The 26,541-nt window shown below is 34.5% G+C and overlaps 1 protein-coding gene across 1 annotated transcript in view; it reads right to left on the reverse strand.

Moving 5' to 3' along the window:
* The window catches only part of LOC123530506 (forkhead box protein P1-like), a 66,452-nt gene that overhangs the window by 22,610 nt on the left and 17,301 nt on the right, over positions 1 to 26,541 (reverse strand). The window contains exons 4-7 of the mRNA XM_053520743.1: positions 20,804 to 21,044; positions 7,390 to 7,590; positions 5,847 to 5,973; positions 3 to 90 (exon numbers count right to left, since the gene is read on the reverse strand). Coding sequence (XP_053376718.1) covers positions 3 to 90; positions 5,847 to 5,973; positions 7,390 to 7,590; positions 20,804 to 21,044 — 657 coding nt within the window. The remainder of the gene's footprint in view (positions 1 to 2; positions 91 to 5,846; positions 5,974 to 7,389; positions 7,591 to 20,803; positions 21,045 to 26,541) is intronic.

The following is a 26,541-nucleotide window of genomic DNA, read 5'->3' on the forward strand; positions in this document are numbered from 1 at the left end:
ACCTGTATTTCTAACTGTGAGACAATCTGCATCTGTACCCTGGCTTGTGCAGTGTTTTTGTCATCTAATGTATGCTCAGCACATAAATGCCTGAAACACAAAGAATTATGGGTATACATCAGATATCTTTTGTTTTTGTTTTGGGTTTAACACAATTTTTCGACATTTCATTTATGTAATGGTGGGCAGTTAACCAAACCAGTTTTTCTGGATTCTGTATTAGTACAAATGTGTTCTCCCCAAGAAACTGCCAACTTCCCCACATGAATCAGAGATAAAGGACAAATAATTTCTGAAACAATGTCTTTTATCAAACTGTCACAGAGAACATACACTTCGTCCGTGGATCCTTCTCACAACCCCATGATCTGTAGATCTGCGCTCTCCCTACTGAGCTAAGCAGGCAGACTTACATCAGATATCACAAGAATAGAAACCGATCTACATCATAACAGTATATACAAAACTTTTACGCAGCATAATTTCATAAACTTTAAGTCCAAGTTATGCAACCTGATATAGAATGGTCATTTTATGATGCCAAAAACTTATGAAAAGTTTGAAAGCATTCAACACAATAGTTCCTGAGAAACCTGTTTACATGCACAACTTTCACTACAACTTCCAATTTAAAATAGCAACAAGTTTTGCCAAAAATTAAGCCAGAACTATGAATCCTATCATGTAAAGTCATCCTCGAATTTGAAAGCATTCGGTTCAGTAGTTTTTGAGAAACCTGCTTACATGTAAAACTTCCATGATACAGACACTAATTTAATGGTGACAACAAAAGGTTTTCTATTTGAAAATTTTAAGAGGAGCTAAAAAGCACTAGCTTTCGAAAAAAAACAAAAACAAGAGCTGTCCGTAAAACAGTGAGCTCCACTATTCGGCGATTTGACAGTAAAATGAATTTATGTCTCAATTAGAGAACTCTACTTTAAAAACAAGATACACCAAGATGATGATGGTAAAGATATATTTTGAGTTTCAAGTCATTATCTTATATAGTACCAAAGTTATGTCCAGAAAACGATGTTTGTCAAAAAATTTAAGTATGAAAGGGGCATAATTTGGTCAAAAATACAAATCAGAGTTATGGGGATTGTTACCACACATGCAGATGATAATGATAAAGATACATTTTAAGTTTCAAGCCATTATCTTATATTGTACTAAAGTTATATCCAGAAAGTGAAGATTGCCAAAAAAACTTTACGTATGAAAGGGGCATAATTCTGTCAAAAATACAATAATAATAATAATAACACTTTATCTTACGTGGATAACACATTTGGTGTTTAACCAATTTTCAATATGGTCCACAATTACAGTTACGGGGATTGTAACCACACATGCAGATGATGATTATGTAGAAATATTTTTAATTTCAAGTCATCATCTTTTAAATTAAAGTACAAAAGATATGTCTATAAACGAAGCTTTCGAAAAAAATTAACATGAAAATAATTCCAAGTATAACAACTTGGTGACCTTGACCATGGGTATAATGGGCCCAGCCCCTGCACGTATTTTGTTTGTATGCTGGACAATGTTTATGTGAACTTACAGTAAGATATAAGAAATAGTTACAAAGATATGACAGAAAAACAAAAGTTGCCGAAAAACTTTAACCTTAAAAATAACCTAAGTATAACACCTTGGTGACCCTGACCTTGGGTTTTATGGGCCTAGCCTCTGCACATACTTTGTTTGTATGCTGGACAATGTTTATGTAAAGTTACTGTAAGATATAAGCAATAGTAACAAAGATATGACAGAAAAACAAAGGTTGCCAAAAAACTTTAAACCCAGAAAGGGCACGCCGATGCCGGAGCGAGTAGAATAGCACCCCTATTCTCCGAATAGTGGAGCTAAAAATCCATTAAAACAGTTATAGAACCACTACTGAAGCTTAACCGAAACCCGACCTACAAATCTAAACATTTCTATGAACACTCTAAGATCTATTTCATTTGAGGGGAATAAATCAGAAAGATGGTGACAATATACACAGTTTGCACTATATAACAAGCTTCTTGTCACTATTATAACTGTTTGTCTATAACAGATACTATGGAATTAAAATCAAACATGCAAACTCCCGTCATAAACATCAAATCTGCATTTTAATTGCATATATAACAAATCAAATGACATATTAAGGTGTTAAAATAATACACCTAAATCAAACATTAATTGCAGACAAATGACTACGTTTGAACTGTGTATTTTGTTAATGACACAAGTTTTGTTTCAAATTATTTAAGTGATATATATGATAGATTAGTGAAACAATTTTATTGACTATTTAAGTCTGCAGTATCATATAAAGGCAGGAAATGCCTGTCTACTGCATATAAACTTACTCTGCAAAGTGTGCACTATTGTTACAAATTGCCTTATTGTTCTTTTGTTTGTATAGGTATTTCAACGGTATTTCAGTTATGTAACAGCGGGCAGTTAACCTAACCAGTGTTCCTGAATTCTGTACAAGTACAAACCTGTTCTCTGCAAGTAACTGCCAACTTCCCCACATGAATCAGAGGTGGAGGACGAATGATTTCAGACACGATGTCTTTTATCAAATCGTCAAGGAGAACATAGTATTACACCTTGCCCAGGGCTCGAACTCACGAACCAGAGATCCATACATCCATAGATCTGTGCTCTCCCTATTGAGCTAAGCGGGCAGGTTGCCTTATTATATAAGTACATGTTATTTAAGAAATAATATGTTGTTATATTCTTGAAAAACATGCGAGGGATGGCGGCTGAGGCTGGAAAATATCCAAGACAATTTTTTAATTTTAAACTTTATTAACTGTTGCCAGAACTCATGTGTTCATTGTCGCCGTTCAACCCATGACACAAAACAGACATGATTTTCAAAAATATAACAACTGGAGGAGAATTGCTTGTTAAAGTGGGCGAGTCTTGAAGCCTCAGCGGCGACTCTCTCAAAGTTGTCGTTTACAAAGCTGTTCATGACTGACATAGCTTTGCTGGAGACACCAGTGTCAGAGTACACTTGTCTCAACACCTTGTAGATGTAGAGTAGGATTCCCTCCTCTTCCTGTAGAACAATATTTCATTGTATCTAAACAAAATGAAGAGGTTACATACTCCTGAATAGTTTCATGAGGGTGTAGCCCCCGAGCGAATCGTAATATACTGACTGTGTACAACCAGTACTGAGTGATTAGATACATTAAAACAAGGTTCTGTTATACATTGTTTTGATCCGAACATATGTTTTATGTAAACAAGTGGATGGAAATGGGAAAAACTATTGTATGTAGCATGTATGGTGACAAATATAGCAGGTAGAATGTCACGTCAACCATTACCATGCTTTCATATGGAAGGTATAATGTCCCTATGGATTAACTTTAGTGACATTCATGACTAAAGAGTTCTGTGCATATAATAATTCATTCAGACTGTGTGAATTAAACCCTTACCCTGCTACATTTTTATAATGAACTTGTCCATCTTTTAATTTGGACAGTACCATTAACTGTTAAAAGGGGTGCTTACTAAAACGATACTGACTGAATGGTGAATAGTGCAGACCATGATCAGACTGCACAGATGTGTAGGCTCATCATGGTCTGCACTGGCAGAATCACTTGCCACCAGCAAGCTAAGGGTTAAGTGTAACACTGTTCTATTATATAATTTTGACTCTGAAACACACCTTTATGTAAAATAATTAAATGTAGTAGCACTTTTTCTTAGGGTCTGTACTGCATCAACATGTTAATTTTGCTTTGTTTTAATGAAAAATGCACACAGGTTATTAATATTAGAATGTTACATATGTTACATTCAGAGTATGTATTACTGTTTAAAAAAGAACATTTCTGTGTAAAATATGGTTTATTGAGGCTTTTCTGTGTAAAATATGCATTACTGTGTGAAGTATGCAGTATAATTTTACTTGTTCTGTGTAAAATATGCGGTATTTATAGGTTATTAGCTTTGTACAGGGAAATATGCACGAGTCCTTTAGCAGAAATATTGTGCAATATTCTTCCACTGAGTGCATATTTCCCGATGCAAAGATAATAACCTTTTTATTACATACGCATCTACACATATAAATATTATGTAAATACTATAAATATATTCAATAGCCTGAATAGGACTAATAATACTGAACTAAATAGAAAAAATTGTACAACAACACACACTGAATTATGTCACGCACCCGATATAAAATTCAGGCGTCAGTGTATGGAAGAATATTGTTTCCGGTACCAGTGTAACTTAACAGGAAATAGTATGTAAAGTATTTTAAGAATTGTTGTGTTGCTACAACATGACTATGTAAAGGATGCCAGTGCAGAAACAACAACAGCCGTCACTAATGGTGAAAAATGCCCCCGCAGCACCTTGACCTTTGACCTGGTGATCCCCAAAGTCAATAGGGGTCGTGTACTCAATAAGCACTATTAGCATGTGAAGTTTGAAGGTCCTGGGTGCAATGGTTCGCGAGTAAAGTGCATTCATGCAAAAAGTTAACATTGTGACAAACGACGAACTAACGGACGGACAGCTGAAAACTAATATGCCTCCCTTCAGGGGCATAAGAACTTATTTTGTAAATGTATGCAGAATTGTTTCACACTAAGCTCATAGTTAAGCAATCAGTTTAGATCCACATGAAAATATGCAGTAAAAATTCTCATAGCCCTTTTTTGTTAAACAATTTATTTAGCCCACATGAAAATATACAGTTGAAATTCTCATAGCCCTTTTTTGTTAAACAATTTATTTAGCTCCACACAAAAATATGCAGTAAATATTCCCATAACCATTTTAGGTAAAAAATCAGATCTTGTAGTGTAAAGTATACCGTATACTGGTACTGATGATAAACCCGGACAGATGATAAAGTCGACCACCTTGGAAATTTTCGATTGCAATCAGTTATTTATAAAGTTAAACACACCGTCTAATAGTTTCCATTTATAACACCAACTGGTGTAAACAAAAACAAAATGGGTAAATATTCTGTATAAATAAATGACTTACATGAATTTGTATAAAAAATATTTATCCAAAATTACTGGGGAAGAGGGTATTTTTTGCGCATGCTCACTGTCGAAACATGAAGGCCTGACATTTGGTAACTTTTCATCACTTGATCAGGAATGACTGTTGCAGCTTTTTGAGGAAAGTTTCAATATAATAATACCAAGAAAATTTTGTAAATGACAAAGTGTTTGAATTTATCATCAGTCAACGGTCATACAGTCCCCATTTTACATACCCCTTTCAGGGCCTCTCTTCGTGTGAGTTTGTTTACTAAATGTAAATTTGAATTAAGTGAAGTTTTCAGCAAAGGTTAAGCTTTATTTTGATACCGACCGTTGATTACAATTTGCAGAAATAAAAAAGTTACAGGTAAAAAACTTCATTTTCTGTTCGGGTTAATCATCAGTACCAGTAGTGTCACATGAACCATCTTGTTAAGGAATAATTTTATGTATGTATGTATGTGTTCGGGTTTAACGTCTTTTTCAACAATTTTTCAGTCATATAAACGACGGTGTCTACTTGTAGCAGTGAGCACAATGCCCAACTTTATAGTGCTGCCTCACTGGAATATCACGCCGTAGACACGTGGCATGATACCCCACCCAGTCACATTATACTGACATCGGGCTGACCAGTCCTAGCACTATCCCCTTAATGCTGAGCGCCAAGCGAGGAAGCTGCTAGTACCATTTTTTACGTCTTTGGTATGACGCGGCCGGGGATCGAACCCACGACCTCCCGCACTCGAAGCGGACGCTCTACCACTAGGCAGGAATAATTTTAGTTGTATGTGAACTTACTTGGTAAAAGACGTCATATCACTACATTCTGTGTCACAACCAGGCCATTTACACACTCCATGTCTGTACAGTGGACTAAATCCTTCTTCTGATTTAATGCTTGCAGCCGACTGTCCAATCATAGCTCCTGTTACAAAACAACAAAAAGCTAACCTGACCAATCAATACATCTGTACTGAAAATACTGAAACTTAATTATAAATATTAGCAGAACCAAATTAAATCTATATAATTTTCATAAACATGTCCAATTGAAACTTGGTTTAACAGACTTGCTTATCTCAAAATTCTGACAACTTTGGTTCTGTCGAAGCAAATTTAAAGTCACATCCTAATGTTTCGATGCATCAAAGATGTTGAGATGTTGAATACATAAAGACATTATCATGAAAATTTAAGGGCAGTAACTCTGCAAAGATCCAGACAAAAGATGTGTGTGTACCACCACCCTACAGTGATCTATTTTTGTATTAAGTTTCATGAAGATCCATCAATAGGTTACTATGTTTTGTAGAATTTACGAATTTTAAAACAAAGGGCAATTACTCTGCAGTTATGGAAAAGATCCTGACAAGATATGCATGCACTACCACCCTAGTGATGTATATCAGTGTTAAATTTCATGAAGATCAATTAATGGATTACTTTGTTATGTGGGAATTAAGTGATTGTAAAACAAAGGGCTGTAACTGTGAAGTTTCTGAAGTAATCCTGACGAAAGTTGTGCATGCGCTATCGCCCTGTAGTGATCTACATTAATGTAAAGCTTCATAAAGATCCATCAATAGGTTACTTACAGGTAGATACAGCCAAAAATCCATTTTCTTACCTAATCAAGGGGAAAGATCTGCCTTTACAATGCCAAGGGGAATAATGCTATATGTGAATAAATGTCGTGCTAATCAATAATTATGTCAGGTTTGATAATTCTAGCTAAAATGTTTTTTTAAATTACAAGCATTTTCAATCTAAAATAGACAGATGCATAACCGTATTAACAGCCGGACAGACAATGCCAAATTTTTATCCCAATATGTTATAATTGAGCCGTGCCATGACAAAACCAACATAGTGGGTTTGCGACCAGCATGGATCCAGACCAGCCTGTGCATCTGCGCAGTCTGGTCAGGATCCATGCTGTTCGCTTTCAAAGTCTATTGCAATTAGAGAAACCGTTAGTGAACAGCATGGATCCTGACCAGACTGCACGGATGCGCAGGCTGGTCTGGTCCCATGCTGGTCACAAAGCCACTATGTAGGTTTTCCCATGGCTAGGCTCAATTATGTACATGTAAATGAGGCTCACTCAACCACTTGCACCAAGTATAATCTTAAGTCAAATTTTGGCTATCTCAAAATATGATGCTTGGTCCCTTGGAATATGTGATACCAAATTTCAACTGTTATTATTCACAGTTATCACTACTGAATATGCCTACTTTCTCATAGGTACATAAAAACTGCAAATGTGATTCGAGTACTGCTTAAACCTGTGATTTCCAACTCCTCAATCAATATAAATATACAAATTAATACTACAAACCTATAGGGAAGGTGTCCTGAGTCATACCATTTAATCCTAGCAAAGATCCCTGAACTAATGGACTGATGCCAAGTCCGCTGCCATTCAATGCCCCTATATTGGTCCCATTTGGAAGGGCAGACTTGAGATGGTCATCGCTGGTCCCCTGAGATGTCGCTAACTCTTTCCATGCTTGGTGCATGTCTACAGGTGAAACAATACCTGGAAATAACAAAACACTGGTCTTTATAGACTGTCATATTAATTTGATGGTTTTTCACGTACAGTAGAACCTGTCTAAGTAGCTACCTGTATCAAGTGGCAACTTGCCTTCAGTAGCCAGTCCATTAACTTCACATTTTTTTCTCATTTCAGCTTGTGTTAAGCAGTTACCTACCTTAAGCAGATAGATTGTGTTGTATCCTCAACTGGCCGCTTAATACAGGTTTGACTACAAACAACATTATGTCCATTGAGAAAATAAGTCAAAGCTTCATAAATGTGTTTAAAAAAACAAGAGGGTCATGATGACCCTGGATCGCTCACCTGAGTAATATGAGCTACAGGTTTCAAATGTCAAACTGATGATAAAATATTAAGAAAGTCAGTAGGTCATATTCATGGTCAATGAAATTCAGTTTTACAATTGGTGTGCAAAACTGTGTATGTCATCAAAATTTCAGGGCTGTATTTTAAAAAACAAGAAAGTAGGTAGGTAGGGCAAGGTCAAAGTCAAGTGACATCATATTACTTGGGGTCATCAGGTAATTATAATTAAACAGTTTTGGAAATAGGATCAAATGATTTTTCCTATATAACTCACATAATAACTAAGTGACCCCAGAGTGGGGCCTCTTTTAACCCCAGGGGCATAATTTGAACAATTTTGGTAGAGGACTACTAGACAATGCATCATACCAAATATCAAAAGCCTAGGTCGTATGGTATGGTTTCAAACAAGAAGATTTTTAAAGATTTTTCTATATAAGTTTATATAAAACTTGGGACCCTCAGGGCAGGACCTCTTTTCACCTCAGGGGTACAATTTGAACAATTTTGGTTGAAAGCCATAAGACAATGCTACTAACAAAATATCAAAGGTGTAAGTGTTGTGGTTTCAGACAAGAAGATTTTTAAACATTTTTTCCTATATAAGTCTATGTAAAACTTGGGACCCCCGGGGAGGGGCCATATTTGACTCTAGGGGGATAATTTGAACAATCTTGGCAGAGGACCACTAGATGATACTACATACCAAATATCAAAACCCTATGCCATGTGGTTTTGTAAAAGAAGATTTTCAAAATTTTCCCTATGTAAGTCTATATAAACCATGTGATCCCTGGGGCGTGGCCGTATTTTACCCTAGGGGGATAATTTGAGCAATTTTGGTAGAGGGCCACTAAATGATGCTACACACCAGATATCAAAGCCCTAGGCCCTGTGGTTTTGGACAAGAAGATTTTTAAAGTTTTTCCTTTCGGTTGCCATGGCAACCAGAGTTCTGCATGGAATTCAATTCTTTGAACAATTTTGAAAGGGGGCCACCTAAGGATCATTCCTGTGAAGTTTGGTGTAATTCTGCCCAGTGGTTTTCAAGAAGAAGATTCTTTTAGAAAATGTTGGCAGACACACGACGCACGACGGACATTGAGCGGTCACAAAAGCTCACCATGAGCCTTTGGCTCAGGTGAGCTAAAAAGACCTGGAAAGATAAACAGATTTATGCTTACCAAGTGTCTTTATGGACCACTCAGCTATACCTCAATCTTTAGGTTGTAAGATAATGCATAGTACTACATGCAGAAGAATGGTCCTTTAAAGCGTGCATCATCAATAAACATAAAATTCTAAAATCTTTTATGGACTTTCCACAAATTTGCACTATAAACTCCTTTTTGCAATACTTTGAGTTACGAGTTAGCCACCATACGATGTAAAAGATATATTCTGTTATTTATCACTAGAACAACGCTTAAAGCCAAAATGTGTGTAAACAAGTGCTCTGAATTAAGGATAACATGGTGTTATAGCCATATTTCATATCTTGTAACTGGATGGTAATATTTAAATGAAATTTGGTCCCTTCAAAGACATTCAAAACTAAAAAAGTTTCACCAAGAGGTTTTTCAAATTTTGTCATTTTTTTGGGAGATAATCGGTATTAAAGTTACAATTGATGCCTATGGGAAATGTATAATTTCTTTGATTACGAGAATCTGAACTTAAGTTTCGAGAAAGTTTGCGGTAGAAAGCTGCATTATATGATTCTAATACAAATATCAAAAAGAAATCTAAAATTCACCGTAGGGAAAAGGAGAGCATTTTTTTTTCTAGTTTTCAGGGGAGATAACTCATGAAAAACCAAAATTATTAGGGGAGGTAATCTAAAGGAAATTTTTGAGAACTTGTGTCACTATATAACTTGTCAATATGCACCTTATTTCTATCGTTTGACATTTTCAAGGCTTACATTATCAAGTTGTATGTATACACTTTTGGTGAAATTGAGGCCTATTATGGGTAGTCATCCTTAATTCATACCAAGTCCAGTTTTGTACTTGACCTAGATTTCATGGAGACAAACAATCTGATAAAGTTTTATGAAGATCAAACAGAAAATGTGGCTTCCAGGGTGTTAAAAAGGTTCTTGTATGACTTTATCTAGTTTTTGATTTGAGGTAATTCAATTCTGTTCTTGTCCTAGAGTTCACAGAGACAAACATTCTGACAAAGTTTCATTATAGATAGGTTATAAAATGTGTCCTCTAGAGTGTTAACAAGGTTTTCCTATTAACTGACCAAGTGACCTATTTTTTGGCCCCAAATGACCCAGTAACAAATTAGTCTCAGGTTTCATTAAGATTGGGCTGAATGAGTATAACAATACAACAGTGGCACAGCTGTTGCAGTTGTTTTTTTGTACAAATGATGTTGTTGTTTATATACCACATATGTAAGTTCACCTACCTTTTCAATATATTGACTACATGATGTTTTTTGCAGGTTATATTATATAGGATTATTTCTATAAATAAATGATATGATACAGTACATATACAATTTTTTTAAAGAATATAATATATACAAGACAATGTGATTATCCACGTAATTCAAATATGCAATACCTTTTTAATGTATAAACAAACTTTACAGGTAAAATGTAGGATTCAGCACTAATACAAAGTGCTTCTCTCTTGGGACCTTCTTACCCCAAAAAACAATATGGAACATTAAATTTTACACACCAGATATCACTGGACTGATGGACCAAATAACCTTCCAGAGAAAATCTTTCTTTAAAAGGTCAGAACAAGTAGCTCTTTTTGATACATTTATATATTAAGTAACTTAAAATTACCAGCAGAAATATTCCCTAGTAAAATAACTGCATTATACAAGGCCATTCAATCTCCTACTTCTGCCATATTCATTTTCATATGACCTTTAAGTACAGTATTACTGAAAATAAACTATATTGATCAGGAAATCAGAAAATTTTCCTCACAGCAGCTGTTAAAAGAGGGTAAACAAATTTTGTGCTGAATATTCTTAAAACACTGCATCACTCTTACAATTAATTTTGAACGTACACTATCCTTTTCCAGTATTCTGTAAATTGCTATTACAGAAATGCAGTCAATGTTGTCTTGAATCATACAATATCTCCTCATTAAAACAAAAAATTTGTACGCATATTAAGCAGTTTCCTCCTTTTTATTATATTGGCAAACTTTTTTTTAAAATAAGAAACCATTTAATCTAAAAAATATCCTGGAAGGGTTAAAAACATTTTTTTTCATATTCATAATAAAATATATGCTTTCACTTTATTCTTTCCAAGTTTTGATAGTATTTTTTTGTACTGACCACTGCATAGCTAAGTATTCAAAATATTAGAAGTAATTTCTATCTTCATTTTTTTTTTCTCAATAAAACTGTAAAAGACCAGTTAATATTTAATATCATCAATCAATGTTTTTTCTCTAAAATTAGAATTTCTTTAACAGCAATAATTTGTTTGTATTGTTCATACAAAACGCATGTTTCTGCAAACCACTTGGGGATCTTATATTCTCTATCAGTAATCAGTTTAATGCATGAATGAAGAGTACTAGTGTCTTCACATTTTCTCTAGCATGGTACAGGAAATATTCCCTTGCAATAAACAACTTAAAAACTACTTTTTACATTCTTGATTCTTAGATTTATAAATCTGGATCCACTTTATAACAGTTACAGTTCTGAAAAAAAAAACAACAGATAAAAATATCAAGCATAATGGATTTATTTCTAAATTAACCTAAAAAATATGCCGACTCACTGCCAAAAAACAACAATTTAAATCCCCAGATCAAATGGCCGTCAACAAAAGGTAATCAAATTGATCAGGTCTTATGTATCGACAAAAATACTTACCACAATATTTATTCATACCCATGTATATCTAAAACCATATAACAATAAGTAAACAAACGCCTTGGTATTTTTCACAGTTTGCTTTTGTTCAAAAAGTAAGGAATACAAAGCTACCTTTAAAATTGACCCCATGACGGACCTTTGTTTTCATTTCACATTCCGCCTAATTTATCTGTTGTTATTTTTGTACTTGTCTAAACAAAACAATGTTTACACTCACAAACAAATGCCACAATTTATTTAGGTCATATAACAATGCTTTGAAGAGAAATGATTTTTTTTTCCTAATCAAGACGCAAAAAGATTTGTAACATCTGTGAAAGTTACTTAAAATATACCGTTATGAAACAGTCTGTTTTTATGTCACCATTCTAGTAAACATGTCAATTTATCATATTTCATATGTTCCTTTGTCAATAGTAAATCAATGTAAAAGTGGGATATTCACAAAAAACATCTAAATCAATAACAGCTATTGCAATCCCTAATGGATCAAGTTGCAACATTAGATATGAAAATTAAGCGTATTTACTTCGATGCATCTTGGTCATTGACTTTACTACACCAGTGAAAACTCACTGTTATGTGAAATATTGACAGTAAATAAGACATTCAATCAGTTTTTACATCAACGTGTAAATAAAAGATTCTTAGAATAAATACAGAAGTAGCGTTTATTTAGTCTTTTTTGTTGTTGTTGTTAAATTATGTACCATTAATCCCTAACTATGTATTACAAGGACAGGAAACAAAGGCCAAAATACAGTAAAACTGCTATCAAAATGCATGTAAGAATATAACAGGTATTTATGACACCATTCTCCTGAAAATTACCATGTATTTTAGACAACCATTCTCTTTACAATCACAACTGACCCCTTATAAAGGAGGACTTCTCCAAAACAACCACCTTCAAAGTAAAACCAACAGTCATACAGGGTTTACAGTGACAAGGTTGCACTGTACTGTTCAACAACAGCTTACTTTTGAGCGGAAATACATGGCACTCTATCCCCCAGCATTTGTAATGCATTGTTTATACTTTATGATGTTGTATAAATAAAACTTCAATTACGAATTCTCCCTGCAGGGGGAAAACTGAGCTCTTGTAAATAAACGATGTAAACAAATTCCTTGGTAACCTACAACTGTGTAAACAGTTCTTCATTCTGTAAAAAACTGGGGTAAACATTGCAAAGTATAAACAGTGCTAGCTTTATGGATTGCCCTTGGCAGAAATAAACAGATCTTAGCTAATAATAAACATTGAAAGACAAATCAATAGGCCTTCTATAAAATCTAACTGGTAAACAACAAACCCACCAATGCTGGTAGAGGATGAAATATAGGCAGTGGCACTAGTTTGTAAAATCTATATTTTCTTTAATTTGTGAAGAAAAATATAAATTTAAAACAAGTGATATCAATTAAAATCATATCAAATGTTTAAAAGATTTTTGAATAAATATTTTGTAACTGTTATCAAAACTGCTACAATCAATCAAATACTGCACCAGAGGGCTAATTAATAACAGTATAATCAACCATTTCAGTATTTTCAATAATACAGTCTGGTTTAACAATATTAAATTATTACCTTACCTTTAAACATGTAGGTACTTTAGACTCATACCAAAATACTGATAAAACACTTTTGAAACCACATCAATTACAGCCAACTAATGTCCTTTACTTTCAATATTGTCAACTTGAACTAATACAGTGTTTTTGTCATGGAAGCTCAATTTTGTTGGTTGCATAATTCAAATTAATGCAATATTGTTCTCTGCATCATGCATTCCCTTACTAACTGTCCAAAGGTTCACTATCTGAATTCAATTAAATGTATTTTATGTTAACAGAAAGTTTACTCTTAGAATTCATTTAAATACATTCTATGATGTCAAAAGTTTATTCCATGCATTCATTAAAATGTACTTTACAATGTCAGGTTTATCTCTGCATGTCTTTGGCATTACCAGAATGTTCACTCTCTGCATTCATCAAAATTTAATTTAACCCACTGCATTCATTTAATATCTTTGGCATTGTGAAAAAGTTTCATGTCTGCATTCATTAAATACTTTGGTATTGTGCAAAAGTTTGATGCCTACATTTGAGCCACACCATGAGAAAACCAACATAGTGGGTTTGTGACCAGCATGGATCCAGACCAGCCTGCGCATGCGCGCAGTCTGGTCAGGCTCCATGCTGTTCGCTTTTAAAGCCTATTGGAATTGGAGAAACTGTTAGCGAACAGCATGGATCCTGACCAGACTGCGCGGATGCGCAGGCTGGTCTGGATCCATGCTGGTCGCAAACCCACTATGTTGGTTTTCTCATGGCACGGCTCATTTATTAAAACTCTTTGGCACTGTGAAACCTTTGTTAAGGCAATTCTGCACATTCAGATCGATTTGTTTTCTACAATCTAGAATTTGATAAAACCCTGAATTTTCATAACTTCAGAATATACACTGATAATTCAGCAAATAAAAAAGACAGGGTTGTGTGCTTGATTGTTTGCTAGACTGATCTAAAAAATTTTTACCTTATGGAATTTTTCATAATGGGAGTCTATGGGAAAATCACAAATTTCATAACATTTTTGCGAATAGAAATTTTTCTATAATGTAGATTTTAATGAAACTTTTCAGTTGTAAATAAACATATTGTCCATAATGTGGTGAAATAAAATGTATAGGTCCGTGTTCTTATTTTTGAGATAATTGCTATGATTAAGTTAACAGCATATTTCAAGCTAATTTTCAGACATTATTTTGAATTATTCAATGTATCAGATGTTTTAATATATCATTTTTTAACTTTAGAAAGATAGAAACAGTGTTATTTTAATAAATTTACATGCGCATTGCCATCGATTGAAAAAATGATCTTCATTTCCAGGCTTTATTCTATGTTTTCTGGATAAATGACATTACACCATCACTTCCAGTTTATCAAACGTGCAGAACTACCTTAAAAGACTGGATATCTACATTCATTAAATGTCTTTGGCATTATGAAAAGGTTTGATGTCTACATTCATCAAAAATCTTTGGCACTGTGAAACCTTTGTGAAAAGGTTTTCAATGTCTTCATTCATTAAATATCTTTGACACTGTGAAAAAGTTTGATGTCTACATCCATAAACAAGGGTGCGGGAATGTCACAACATACGCCCGTCACAGCAAATTTGTTTACACTAGCACCTGTATTTGCAAATGGAATTTTAATTTTCTAGTTGTTTACAATGGTTTTTTTTTTTTAGAAATTATTGTAATTCTTTTATTTTTCTAAGTCCACAAAAAAAATCCTTACCAGGTAGAGATACCTTAAAATACACCCAAAATTTGAAAGTAACATCAATGTTGTACCACAGAAAAGTGGTCTTGGTTTTTCCCTACGGTCAATTATAAAAAAGTTACAATGTAAGTTATTTATAGTAACAACTAAGGGAAGTTAATCTTTAAAGAGAAAAAAAAAAAAATCGAAAAAAAAATTACAAGTCCACACAAAAATCCTTACCAGGTAGAGATAGCTCAAAATACACTTCAGAATTGGATGTAACATGCATGTTGTACTACAGAAAAGTGGTCTCGATTTTTCCCTACGACTTGTAATGAAAAAGTTACAATATAAGCTATTTATAGTGACAACAAAGGGAAGTAATTCAAAAGAAGGGACCAGTGCATGACACTCCGTCTCATGATGGTGTACAATTGTGCCAAGTTACATCAAAATCCCTCCATGCATGAAGAAGAAATGCTCCGGACAAAGTCATTCTTGTATCTGACCTTTGACCTTTAAGTTTGACCTTGACCTTAGACCGAGGGACCTGGTTCTTGCACATGACACTCCGTCTTGTGGTGGTGAACATTTGTGCCAAGTTATATCAAAATCCCTCAATGCATGAAGAAGAAATGCTCCGGACAAAGTTTTCATTCTTGTATCCTTGACCTCTAAGTGTGACCGTGACTTTACCCCTAGGGACCTGGTTCTTGCGCATGACACTCTGTCTCATGATGGTGAACAATTTTGCCAAGCTATATCAAAGTCCTTTCATGCATGAAGAAGATATGCTCCGGACAAAGTTTTCATTCTTGTATCCTTTGACCTCTAAGTGTGACCTTGACCTTAGACCTAGGGACCTGGTTCTTGCGCATGACACTCCCTCTCATTATGGTGAACAACTGTGCCAAGCTACATCAAAATCATTCCATGCATGAAGAAGATATGCTCCGGACAAAGTCATTCTTGAATTTTTCATTCTTTTATCCTTTGACCTCTAAGTGTGACCTTGACCTTAGACCTAGGGACCTGGTTTTTGCGCATGACACTCCGTCTCATGATGATGAACAATTGTGCCAACTTTCATCAAAATCCCTCCATGCATGAAGAAGATATGCTCCGGACAAAGTCATTCTTGAATTTGACCTTTGACCTCTAAGTGTGACCTTGACCTTAGACCTAGGGACCTGGTTCTTGCGCATGACACTCCGTCTCATGATGGTGAACAACTGTGCCAAATTTCATCAAAATCCCTCCATGCATGTAGAAGATATGCTCCGGACAAGGTCTGTGGACGCCGCCCGCCTGCCCGCCCGCCCGACAGGGGCGTTCCCATAATACGTCCCGTTTTTCAAACGTGCGTATAAAAAGCTTTGGCTCTGCAAAACCTATGTAAAAATGTTTCCATGTCTACATTCATTAAATATATTTGGCTTTTGTCTGCATTCATTAAATTCCTTTAGCATTGTGAAAAGGTTATGAAAAGGTTTATTCACTGTATTCATTAAACATCTTTGGTATAGTGAAAAGGTTTGATGTCTGCATTCATTAAATATGTTTGGCACTGTGAAACCTTTTTGAAACATCTGATGTCTACATTCATTTGATACCTTTGGCATTGTAAAAAGGACAAATGAGACAAATGACAAAAGCTTCCATGACAAAAACACTTTCTGGCAATGTGAAAAGGTTTACTCACTGATTTCATTAAATGTCTTTGGCATTGTGAAAACATTTGTACACTGCAATCATTTAATGCCTTTTGAGAATTCATAAAATGTCTCTGACATTTGTCCTAATGCTTTTTCTCTGCATTCATCAAACATCTTTTGCATTGTGAAATGGTTTATTGTCTGCAACCATTAATTGTCTTTAGCAAATTGTCAGAAGGTTTACTTTTTTGCATGAATAATGTCAACAGGTTTTCTCCACATTAATCAAAATTTAATGTCTTTAGCATTATCAAAAGGTTTACTCTCTAAGCTTGTCAAATGTCCTCAACATTGTCGATAGGTTTCTAAGCTTGTCAAATGTCTTTAGCATTATCAAAAGGTTTAGTCTCTAAGCTTGTCAAATGTCTTCAACATTATCAACAGGTTTACTCTCTAAACTTGTCAAATGTCTATGACATTGTCAACAGATTTTCACACTGCATTTGTCAAATGTCTTTATTATAAAAAATCTTGTCAAGTGGCTTTGACATTGTCAAAAAGTTTACTCCATGCATTGGAAAATGTCAAAACATTCACTCTCTGCCCCTTTTCATGGCATACCACACAAAATATAATTGGTTGATGTGACATAAACATGAATGTGTTTTAATAATGTACCCTGCTAAATTAAATCTCTATAATTAACTGGTCCATCTTTCAATTTCGACAGTATACTTGATTGTTAAAAGGGGTGCTTAGCAAAAAGATACTGACTGAATGGCTAACAGTGAAGATCTTAATCAGACTGCATGGGTGTGCAGGCTGATCGTGATCTATACTAGTCAAAAAAGGCAGAAATCAATTGTTTCCAGAATGATAAGGGGTAAAACACAGGAGGCAACACATCCCATGCAATAGTTTAAAAATTTACGACTGCAATGATGTATTCTAAGTAAGTTAATTTGTGCCCTTAATGTGTAAATTAACCTTTAGCCTGCTGGCGGCATTAGTGATTCCACCTTTGCGACCAGTGCAGACCAAGATCAGCCTGCACGTCCATGCAGGCTGATCTTTGTCTGCACTGTTCGCTATTCAATCAGCAAATTTTAGTGAACACAGGTACTGCCAAAATTAAATGATGGACCAGTCCATTTCGGAAATTTGCAGGGTATACAGGTGTCAAATATGTTTATGTGACACCAAAATTGCTGTGATTTAATGAAAATGTACATATTTTTTTAGAACAAGAATTATGCATGCAAGATTCACATCTGTGAACATATTTAATGACTTGTTTAAGCCATTTTATCTGTATTTATTGAACTAAATTTGCTGAACTTTAATCTTTGCTTTTAAAACAAACTGTGTGTTAACTAGGGTATGAAGAAAGAGGCAAATAAACACATTTTATCTGACTGCTTAAGTATGAAAAAGTAATTTTCATGAAAAAAAAGTATAATTATCGACGATGCATTCAAGTGTAAAATAATAAAAAGAAAAAAATGAAAGAGAAATGTATTGTTTGTTTGTTTGTTCAAAAAAGCATGTCACCTCTGAATGTCATAACCCCCTCATAAATGTATCCTGTGTCATTTATAATAACAGATAACATCAACAAAACTGGCTAAATAAGCCTTGTCTAAGTGTCTAGACATTTTTTTGGAGCAAAAGCAACCCGTAAAATAATATACAGTGTTTCATAATATCATTTTTTTCCCATGTTTATGTCACCTTAGTTGTTAGCTGTTTATATGGGAAAAGTTGGGATTGATCCACTAAGAACAAGTTTTTTTTTTGTATTTTTGTCATATTTTGAGTTTAAAAGTTCATGACCAAGCAGATGTTCTTGAAATAATCAACATTTCACGCTGAAAGAGTCCACTTTTTTATATTTCAAGGTTCATCTCTTTCCCACAAAGCATGGTCCTTCAAAATGAATGGTTCACTATTCTCACTACAATACATTGTTTACAGTACCTTTTCAATGTATGGTTCATAATGTATGGTTCACTACTGTCACTACAATACATGGCCTACTACCTTTTCAATGTATGGTTCACAATGTATGGTTCACTACTGTCACATCAATACATGGTCTACTACCTTTTCAATGTATGGTTCATAATGTATGGTTCACTACTGTCACTACAATACATGGCCTACTACCTTTTCAATGTATGGTTCACAATGTATGGTTCACTACTGACACATCAATACATGGTCTACTTCCTTTTCAATGTATGGTTCACAATGTATGTTTCACTACTGTCACTACAAGACATGGTCTACTACCTTTTCAATGTATGGGTCACTATTCTCACTACAATACATGGTCTACTACCTTTTCAATGTATGGGTCACTATTCTCACTACAATACATGGTCTATCATCTTCTCAATGTATGGTTCACTTCTGTCAATACGATACATGGTCTATTATCTTCTCAATGTATGGTTCACTTCTGTCAATACGATGAGTCAGTCTACTTTCTTCTCAATGTATGGTTCACAAAAAATAGTTCACTACCACAATACATGGTCTATTTTCTTCTCAATGTATAGTTCACAATATATGGCTTATTACTTACACTAAAATACAAGACTGTTTTATTCTCAATAGTCTGATCAATGCTGTCACTACACAAAATGGTCTACTTTCTTTTCAATGTATGTTTCCTAATTGTTCATTACTGTAACTACCATATAATTATCTATTTTGTTTGCAATACTTTGTTTGCAACTGCATGGTCCATGCTAAAAATACTAAGGCTGCTTTAGACATGTCATATATTATTACCTTACAGTAAATGCTAAGCAGTGTAAGTCTGCGTGAGAATAACAGTAAACAAAGAGATACTGTGCTGACATAAGAAATGCAAATTTATGTATATAGAGACAGAGATACTGTGCTGACATAAGAAATGCAAAGTTATGTATATAGAGATACTGTGCTGACATGAGAAATGCAAAGTTATGTATAAAGAGATACTGTGCTGACAGGAGAAATGCAAAGTTATGTATATAGAGATACTGTGCTGACATGAGAAATGCGAAGTTATGTATACAGAGACAGAGATGCTGTGCTGACATAAGAAATGCAAAGTTATGTATATAGAGACACTGTGCTGACAGGAGAAATGCAAACATATGTATAATTATAGAGATATTGTGCTGACATGAGAAATGCAAATGTATGTATATAGAGATGCTGTGCTGACATAAGAAATGCAAAGTTATGTATATAGAGATACTGTGCTGACATGAGAAATGCAAACGTATGTATACAGAGATACTGTGCTGACAGGAGAAATGCAAAGTTATGTATATAGAGATACTGTACTGACATGAGAAATGCAAAGTTATGTATATAGAGACAGAGATACTGTGCTGACATAAGAAATGCAAAGTTATGTATATAGAGATACTGTGCTGACAGGAGAAATGCAAACATACGTATATAGAGATACTGTGCTGACATGAGAAATGCAAATGTATGTATATAGAGATACTGTGCTGACATGAGAAATGCAAATGTATGTATACAGAGATACTGTGCTGACATAAGAAATGCAAATTTATGTATATAGAGACAGAGATATGTGCTGACATAAGAAATGCAAAGTTATGTATATAGAGATACTGTGCTGACATGAGAAATGCAAAGTTATGTATACAGAGATACTGTGCTGACATGAGAAATGCAAACGTATGTATACAGAGATACTGTGCTGACAGGAGAAATGCAAAGTTATGTATATACAGATACTGTACTGACATGAGAAATGTAAAGTTATGTATATAGAGACAGAGATACTGTGCTGGCATAAGAAATGCAAAGTTATGTATATAGAGATACTGTGCTGACAGGAGAAATGCAAACATACGTATATAGAGATACTGTGCTGACATGAGAAATGCAAATGTGTATATAGAGATACTGTGCTGACATGAGAAATGCAAATGTATGTATACAGAGATACTGTGCTGACATGAGAAATGCAAACTTATGTATATAGAGATACTGCGCTGACATGAGAAATTCAAAGTTATGTAACAGCAAATATAAAGATTTACCTTGCTGAGCAGTGTAAGGCTGCATGAGACAGGCAAGCAGAAGCTGCCGCTGTTGTAACTGTATCTGCTGAATCTGTTGCACAATCTGCTGCTGCTGTACTGCTAAATGCTGAAGCTGCTGCTGAGTTTGTTTCCCATTAGTTTTCTTGTCCTGTACCAACTGGGACTGCTGCAGTAGATTCAACTGTAACTGCTCATTCAGTTGCACCAATGCTTGCTCCTGCACCTTCTGTTGCTGTTGCTGAAAACATAAATGTTACCAGAATTCAAACATAATATACATATTTCCTACTCTATCATGTTTTCATCATCATCATCATCATCATCAACATCATATCATCATCATTATCATCACGAATGGCAATGATGACAACAACAACACAACCATAAACACCTTTTAACCCTTAGCCTGTTAAATTTCTAAAATGGACTATTCCATCATTCAATTTAGGCAGTACCATTTATTATTCCAAGGGATGTTCACTGAAAATTTACCGACTGAAGAGCGAACAGTGCAGACCATGATCAGCCTCCATGGATGTGCCAGCTGATCTTGGTCTGCACTGGTCGCAAAGGAAAAACCACCTGCCACCAGCAAGCTGAAGGTTAATCACACATCTAAATGTTCCTGAGAACACTACAATAACAATCTTCTACAATTATTCACATCAACATCAATAATACAGTTACAATGTGCCTCATTCAGTCCATATATACCTATAATCAAACCCTTCCATATCATCAAAATAAAACAATCATAAGAAAACTAAATCTGAAACAATGTCAATGACCTATCACCACAATCCTTCACAACAACAGATATTTTTTTCACAACTTTAAACAGTAAACAACTCACTGTATTGTTTTCTTAATTGCCAATTAACAACAATAAAGCTTACCCAATTCATGTCACTTTGACCTTTTCCCCTACATTCATAATTCTCTACAACCTCTTGTATTTTTTTCTCTATCTTTCTTCCACCACTTGGCAATTTTCGACTAAATCTCTTTGCACAGTTTACTTTGAGATAAAATATTTGTTATAAACATAACAGATAAACAAAGTCTACGGCTTTCAGATTTGTTTACACAACATATGAATTTCCGTTAACAGTTTGTGATTTTAAGATTTTTGGGAGATCTTTGTTTGATATGATTTACTAAATCAGTCTTTTTTTTATCAGATGGTGTAAGCATCCTGTTTTTTTTTTCTACAAAAATAACAGCATAATTATCCTTTATGTTTCTTTAAAACATTCTTCAAGCCAGTTGTGTGCAGTTTTATATACTGCATTCTTATAATTTTTCACCCAGTGACTTCCTTCTTTCTGTCATGTCCTATATTACTTACCTAGAAACCAATTGGAGATAAATTAAAACACTAATGAAATTTCATTGAAAATAAAAATTAAGTGCCCAACCTTTATATCACTTACATAACATTTAAGAAATGTGTGTCACATATCTATAACATACTGAACATGCTACTTCTTTCAGAGTCTTAACTCGGGCGGTAGACCCTTAATGAAACTAAGCTCATACTCAATTTTGTAAAACATCATTTGACTTGGATGGTGAAGGGACCCTAAATAGCCTAGAAGAAATTACACTATCTGCATGGAAATTGCCAATTTGAGGGCTGAGCATGAAACTATTGTATCTTGTTCTTTATTTTTATACAGTTACAATAGTTTCGCGCTCAGCCCACGAATTGTTATTTATGGGTTTAAAGCGGTAAATGATTTATTAATAGCTAATTAAAACTGGATTAAATCGCAGTAAAGTACCTATAGGATACACAGTATGGGTCCATGAGCCATATACACTTCAATATATTCAATATATTATAATTATAATGTTTTCTCAGAAAAGAAAAATGCCAAAAAGTCATTTAGATTAATGGCTCATTGTCACAGGGGACAAAAAAATATATGACATTTTGGTATTTTTCTGAGAAAACATTATAATTGTAATATACTGAAGTGTATATGGCTCATGGACCATACTGTATCCTAGGTATGTTACTACCGCCTGTGGATTAAATGAGACTTTTGGTACTACTTTCAGTGGATACATTTTTCTATGATTTATCACTCAATTTAGTTTTGACTAAAATGACAATGTCATGTTCTAAAGACGACAGTATTCATAATACCTTAATTGCATTCTAATATCTAATAATACGTCAGAACATATTTTAACATCATAATTCTACAGCAGATAAATACATTTTTTGAATTTATTGGTAAATACGTCTGAAGAGAAAATAAATTATGATTATAATCTGCAGAAATCCTATAGAACCACCAATTACTGCTGTCGATCAATTATGATATTATATATTTGATTGAAAGACCTATCAAAAAGTTACCATCTTTAGAAATTGTAAACTATATGGGGGTCCTCTATTTTCGTTCAACTACTGTAAACAAGTAAGTTACTATTGGAATATAAGTAAATATATAATATATAAATATAAACTTAATCATTAACTGTCACTCTATTGCAACTACAAAACTTCAAGGTCTGACTTCTCAAAATAATTCTATTGACAATAAAGGTTAAAAGAACTCTTTCTATTTGTACATTCTCATGCATAAAAAAGCCTTTATATTGTGTAATTGTTGAGATGAGTCAGTTCAGAATGAATATGATTGCAGTCATCACAATTTGTTATGTCTGACTGGCTATGGATGGAATACAAATTCCTTATGCAGGCTCGACTGGCTATGGACAGAATATGACTGCAGTTAGCTTAATTCCTTATGTAGGCCCGACTGGCTATGGACAGAATATGACTGCAGTTAGCTTAATTCCTTATGTAGGCCCGACTGGCTATGGACAGAATATGACTGCAGTTAGCTTAATTTCTTATGTAGGCCTGACTGGCTATGGACAGAATATGACTGCAGTTAGCTTAATTTCTTATGTAGGCCTGACTGACTATGGATAGAATGTTTGCAGTCATCTCTATTCTTTATTTAGCAGGACTTGCTCTAGACTGATTATAACTGCAGTCATCTAAGTTCCTTTTACAGGTCTAACAGGCTGTTGAAGGAATAGACTGAAGTCATCTCAATTCCTTATATGTTTGAAAGAATCAAATGTGTTGACAGAAACTGTTCTTAAATGTTCTTCACTGCATATTACCATCAGTAAAAAGAGAATTCTTTTCCTTAATATCCACATAAATAAAATACATCATCTGTTTATGCAATTAGTTACGGCAAAATATTTTGACGATGTAAAAGACATCCGTGTATTTGACAGATGATGAACAGGCGATTGTCCGTATCATCGAAGAAAAGTGACAAACTATCGCCGACGGCTCTGGGACAAATATATATGTCATCATTAGATCACTTCATTATTACATTACGCATACAGATACCATCTTAAAAACAGACTGTCATGCTTCAGCTACAGACTGACTTACTTTCCTTTCCTGTATAAAATTTACTTTTTCTACTTAACAGGTAAATTCAATGAAATGGTATCCCCACCAAACAGGATAATTGTAAACACTCTACTAAAAAAAGTAGATTTTTTTAAAAATATATGTCAGTTTGATCTCATTTATTTTGATTATCATTTTGACCAATGAATCATAATTTACAAACAACCATTCTAAATGGTCAGTGTTGTTCTAAGGATATATAAGTAAACGAGAGGGCCAAGATGACCCTAGGTTGCTCACCTGAGAAACATACCATTACAGTGTAAACATGTTTGACCTAGTGATTTCATGGATACAAATATTCTGACCAAATTTTCATTAAGATTGGACAAAAAATCTTGCGGGTAAAGAAGTATTTTCTTTAATTTGACCTAGTGACCTAGTTTTTGTGCCAAGATGATCTACATTCGAACTTGACCTAGACTTGATCAAGGCAATCAATCTGATCAAATTTCATGAACCTTCATTGAAAAATACAGCCTCTATCGCATACAAAATGTTTTTCTTTAATTTGTCCTAGTGACCTAGTTTTTGACCCCAGATGACCCATATTCAAACTTTACCTTAATTTCATCAAGGCTATCATTCTGACCCAATTTCATGAAGATCAATTGAAAAATACAGTCCCTATCGCATACACAAGGTTTTTTTGATTTGACCTAGTGACCTAGTTTTTGACCACAGATGACCCATATTCTAACTTGACCTAGATTTCATCAAGGCAATTATTCTGACTAAATTTTATGAATATCCAGTGTTAAATGCAGCCCCTATTGCGTACACAAGGTTTTTCTTTAATTTGACCAGGTGACCTAGTTTTTAACCCTTGATGACCCATATTTAAACTCGACCTAAATTTCATCCAGACAAACATTCTGATCAAATTTCATGAAGATCTGGTGTAAAATGCTGCCCCTATTGCATACACAAGGTTTTTCTTTGATTTTATCAAGGCAATCATTTTGACCAAAATTCATGAAGATCAACTGAACAAGAGGGCCATGATGGCCCTATATCGCTCACTTGAGTTGCTTGCTTGAACAAATTTCTTTGCTAAAGCTTCAAAAACAAGAAAGTAGGTCAGTAGGTTATATTCATGGTGACTGAAAGTCAGTTTTAAGATCAGTGTGCAAAACTGTACATGCCATCCAAATTTCAAGAAAGTAGGTCAGTAGGTCAAGGTCACAATCGGGTGACCCTTATCACTTTGGGTCATCTGGTAAATATAATTAAACAGTCTTGGAAATATGATCTGATAATAATTGAAGTGTTTTTTCCTACATAACTCATATATCAAGTGACCCCTGGGGCGGGGCCTCTTTTCACCCCAGGGGCATAATTCGAACAATCTTGTTAGAGATCAACTAGGCAATGATACATACATAATATCAAAGGCATACACCTTGAACTTTCAGACAAGAAGATTAAAAAAAAAATTTCCTATATATGTCTATGTAAAACTAGGGAACCCTGTGGCAGGGCCTCTTTTCACCACAGGGGAATAATTTGAAAAATCTTGGCAGTGGATCACAAGGCAATGCTACATACCAAATATCAAAAGCCTAGGTCTTGTGGTTTCAGACAAGAATATTTTTTCCTATACAAGTCCATATAAACCATGTGACCCCCATGGGTGGGGCCATATTTCAGCCTAAGGGGATCATTTGAACAATCTTGGTAGTGGCCCATTATATGAAGCTACATACCAAATATCAAAGCCCTAGGCCCTTTTGTTTTTGACAAGAAGATTTTCAAATTTTTCCCTATACAAGTCTATAGAAACAATGTGACCCCCCCCCACTCCCCCAGGGCAGGGTCATGGGGATTATTTTAACAATCTTTGTAGAGGCCCACTAGATGATGCTACATATGAAATATCAAAGCCCTAGGCCTTATGGTTTTGGACAAGAAGATTTTCAAAGTTTTTCCCTATATAATTTTATATATGTGTCCTCCGGGGCAGGCCATATTTGGCCCTAGGGAGATAATTTGAACAATCTTAGTAGAGGCCCACTAGATGATGCTACATACCAAATATCAAAGCCCTAGGCCTTGTGGTATTGGACAAGAAGATTTTTGAAGTTTTTTCCTTTTGGCAACCAGAGTTTTGTACAGAATTCAATTCTTTGAATAATTTTTAAGGAAGACCATCCAAGGATCATCCCTGTCAAGTTTCATCAAAATTGGCTTAGTGGTTTAGGAGGAGATGTTGTTTGCAGTCATCACAATTTGTATGGCTAAAACATTTAAAAATTCTATGATATTTTTATAATACTGAAAC

This window comes from Mercenaria mercenaria, chromosome 13 (assembly GCF_021730395.1).
Source record: "Mercenaria mercenaria strain notata chromosome 13, MADL_Memer_1, whole genome shotgun sequence".
NCBI classification, from domain to species: domain Eukaryota; kingdom Metazoa; phylum Mollusca; class Bivalvia; order Venerida; family Veneridae; genus Mercenaria; species Mercenaria mercenaria.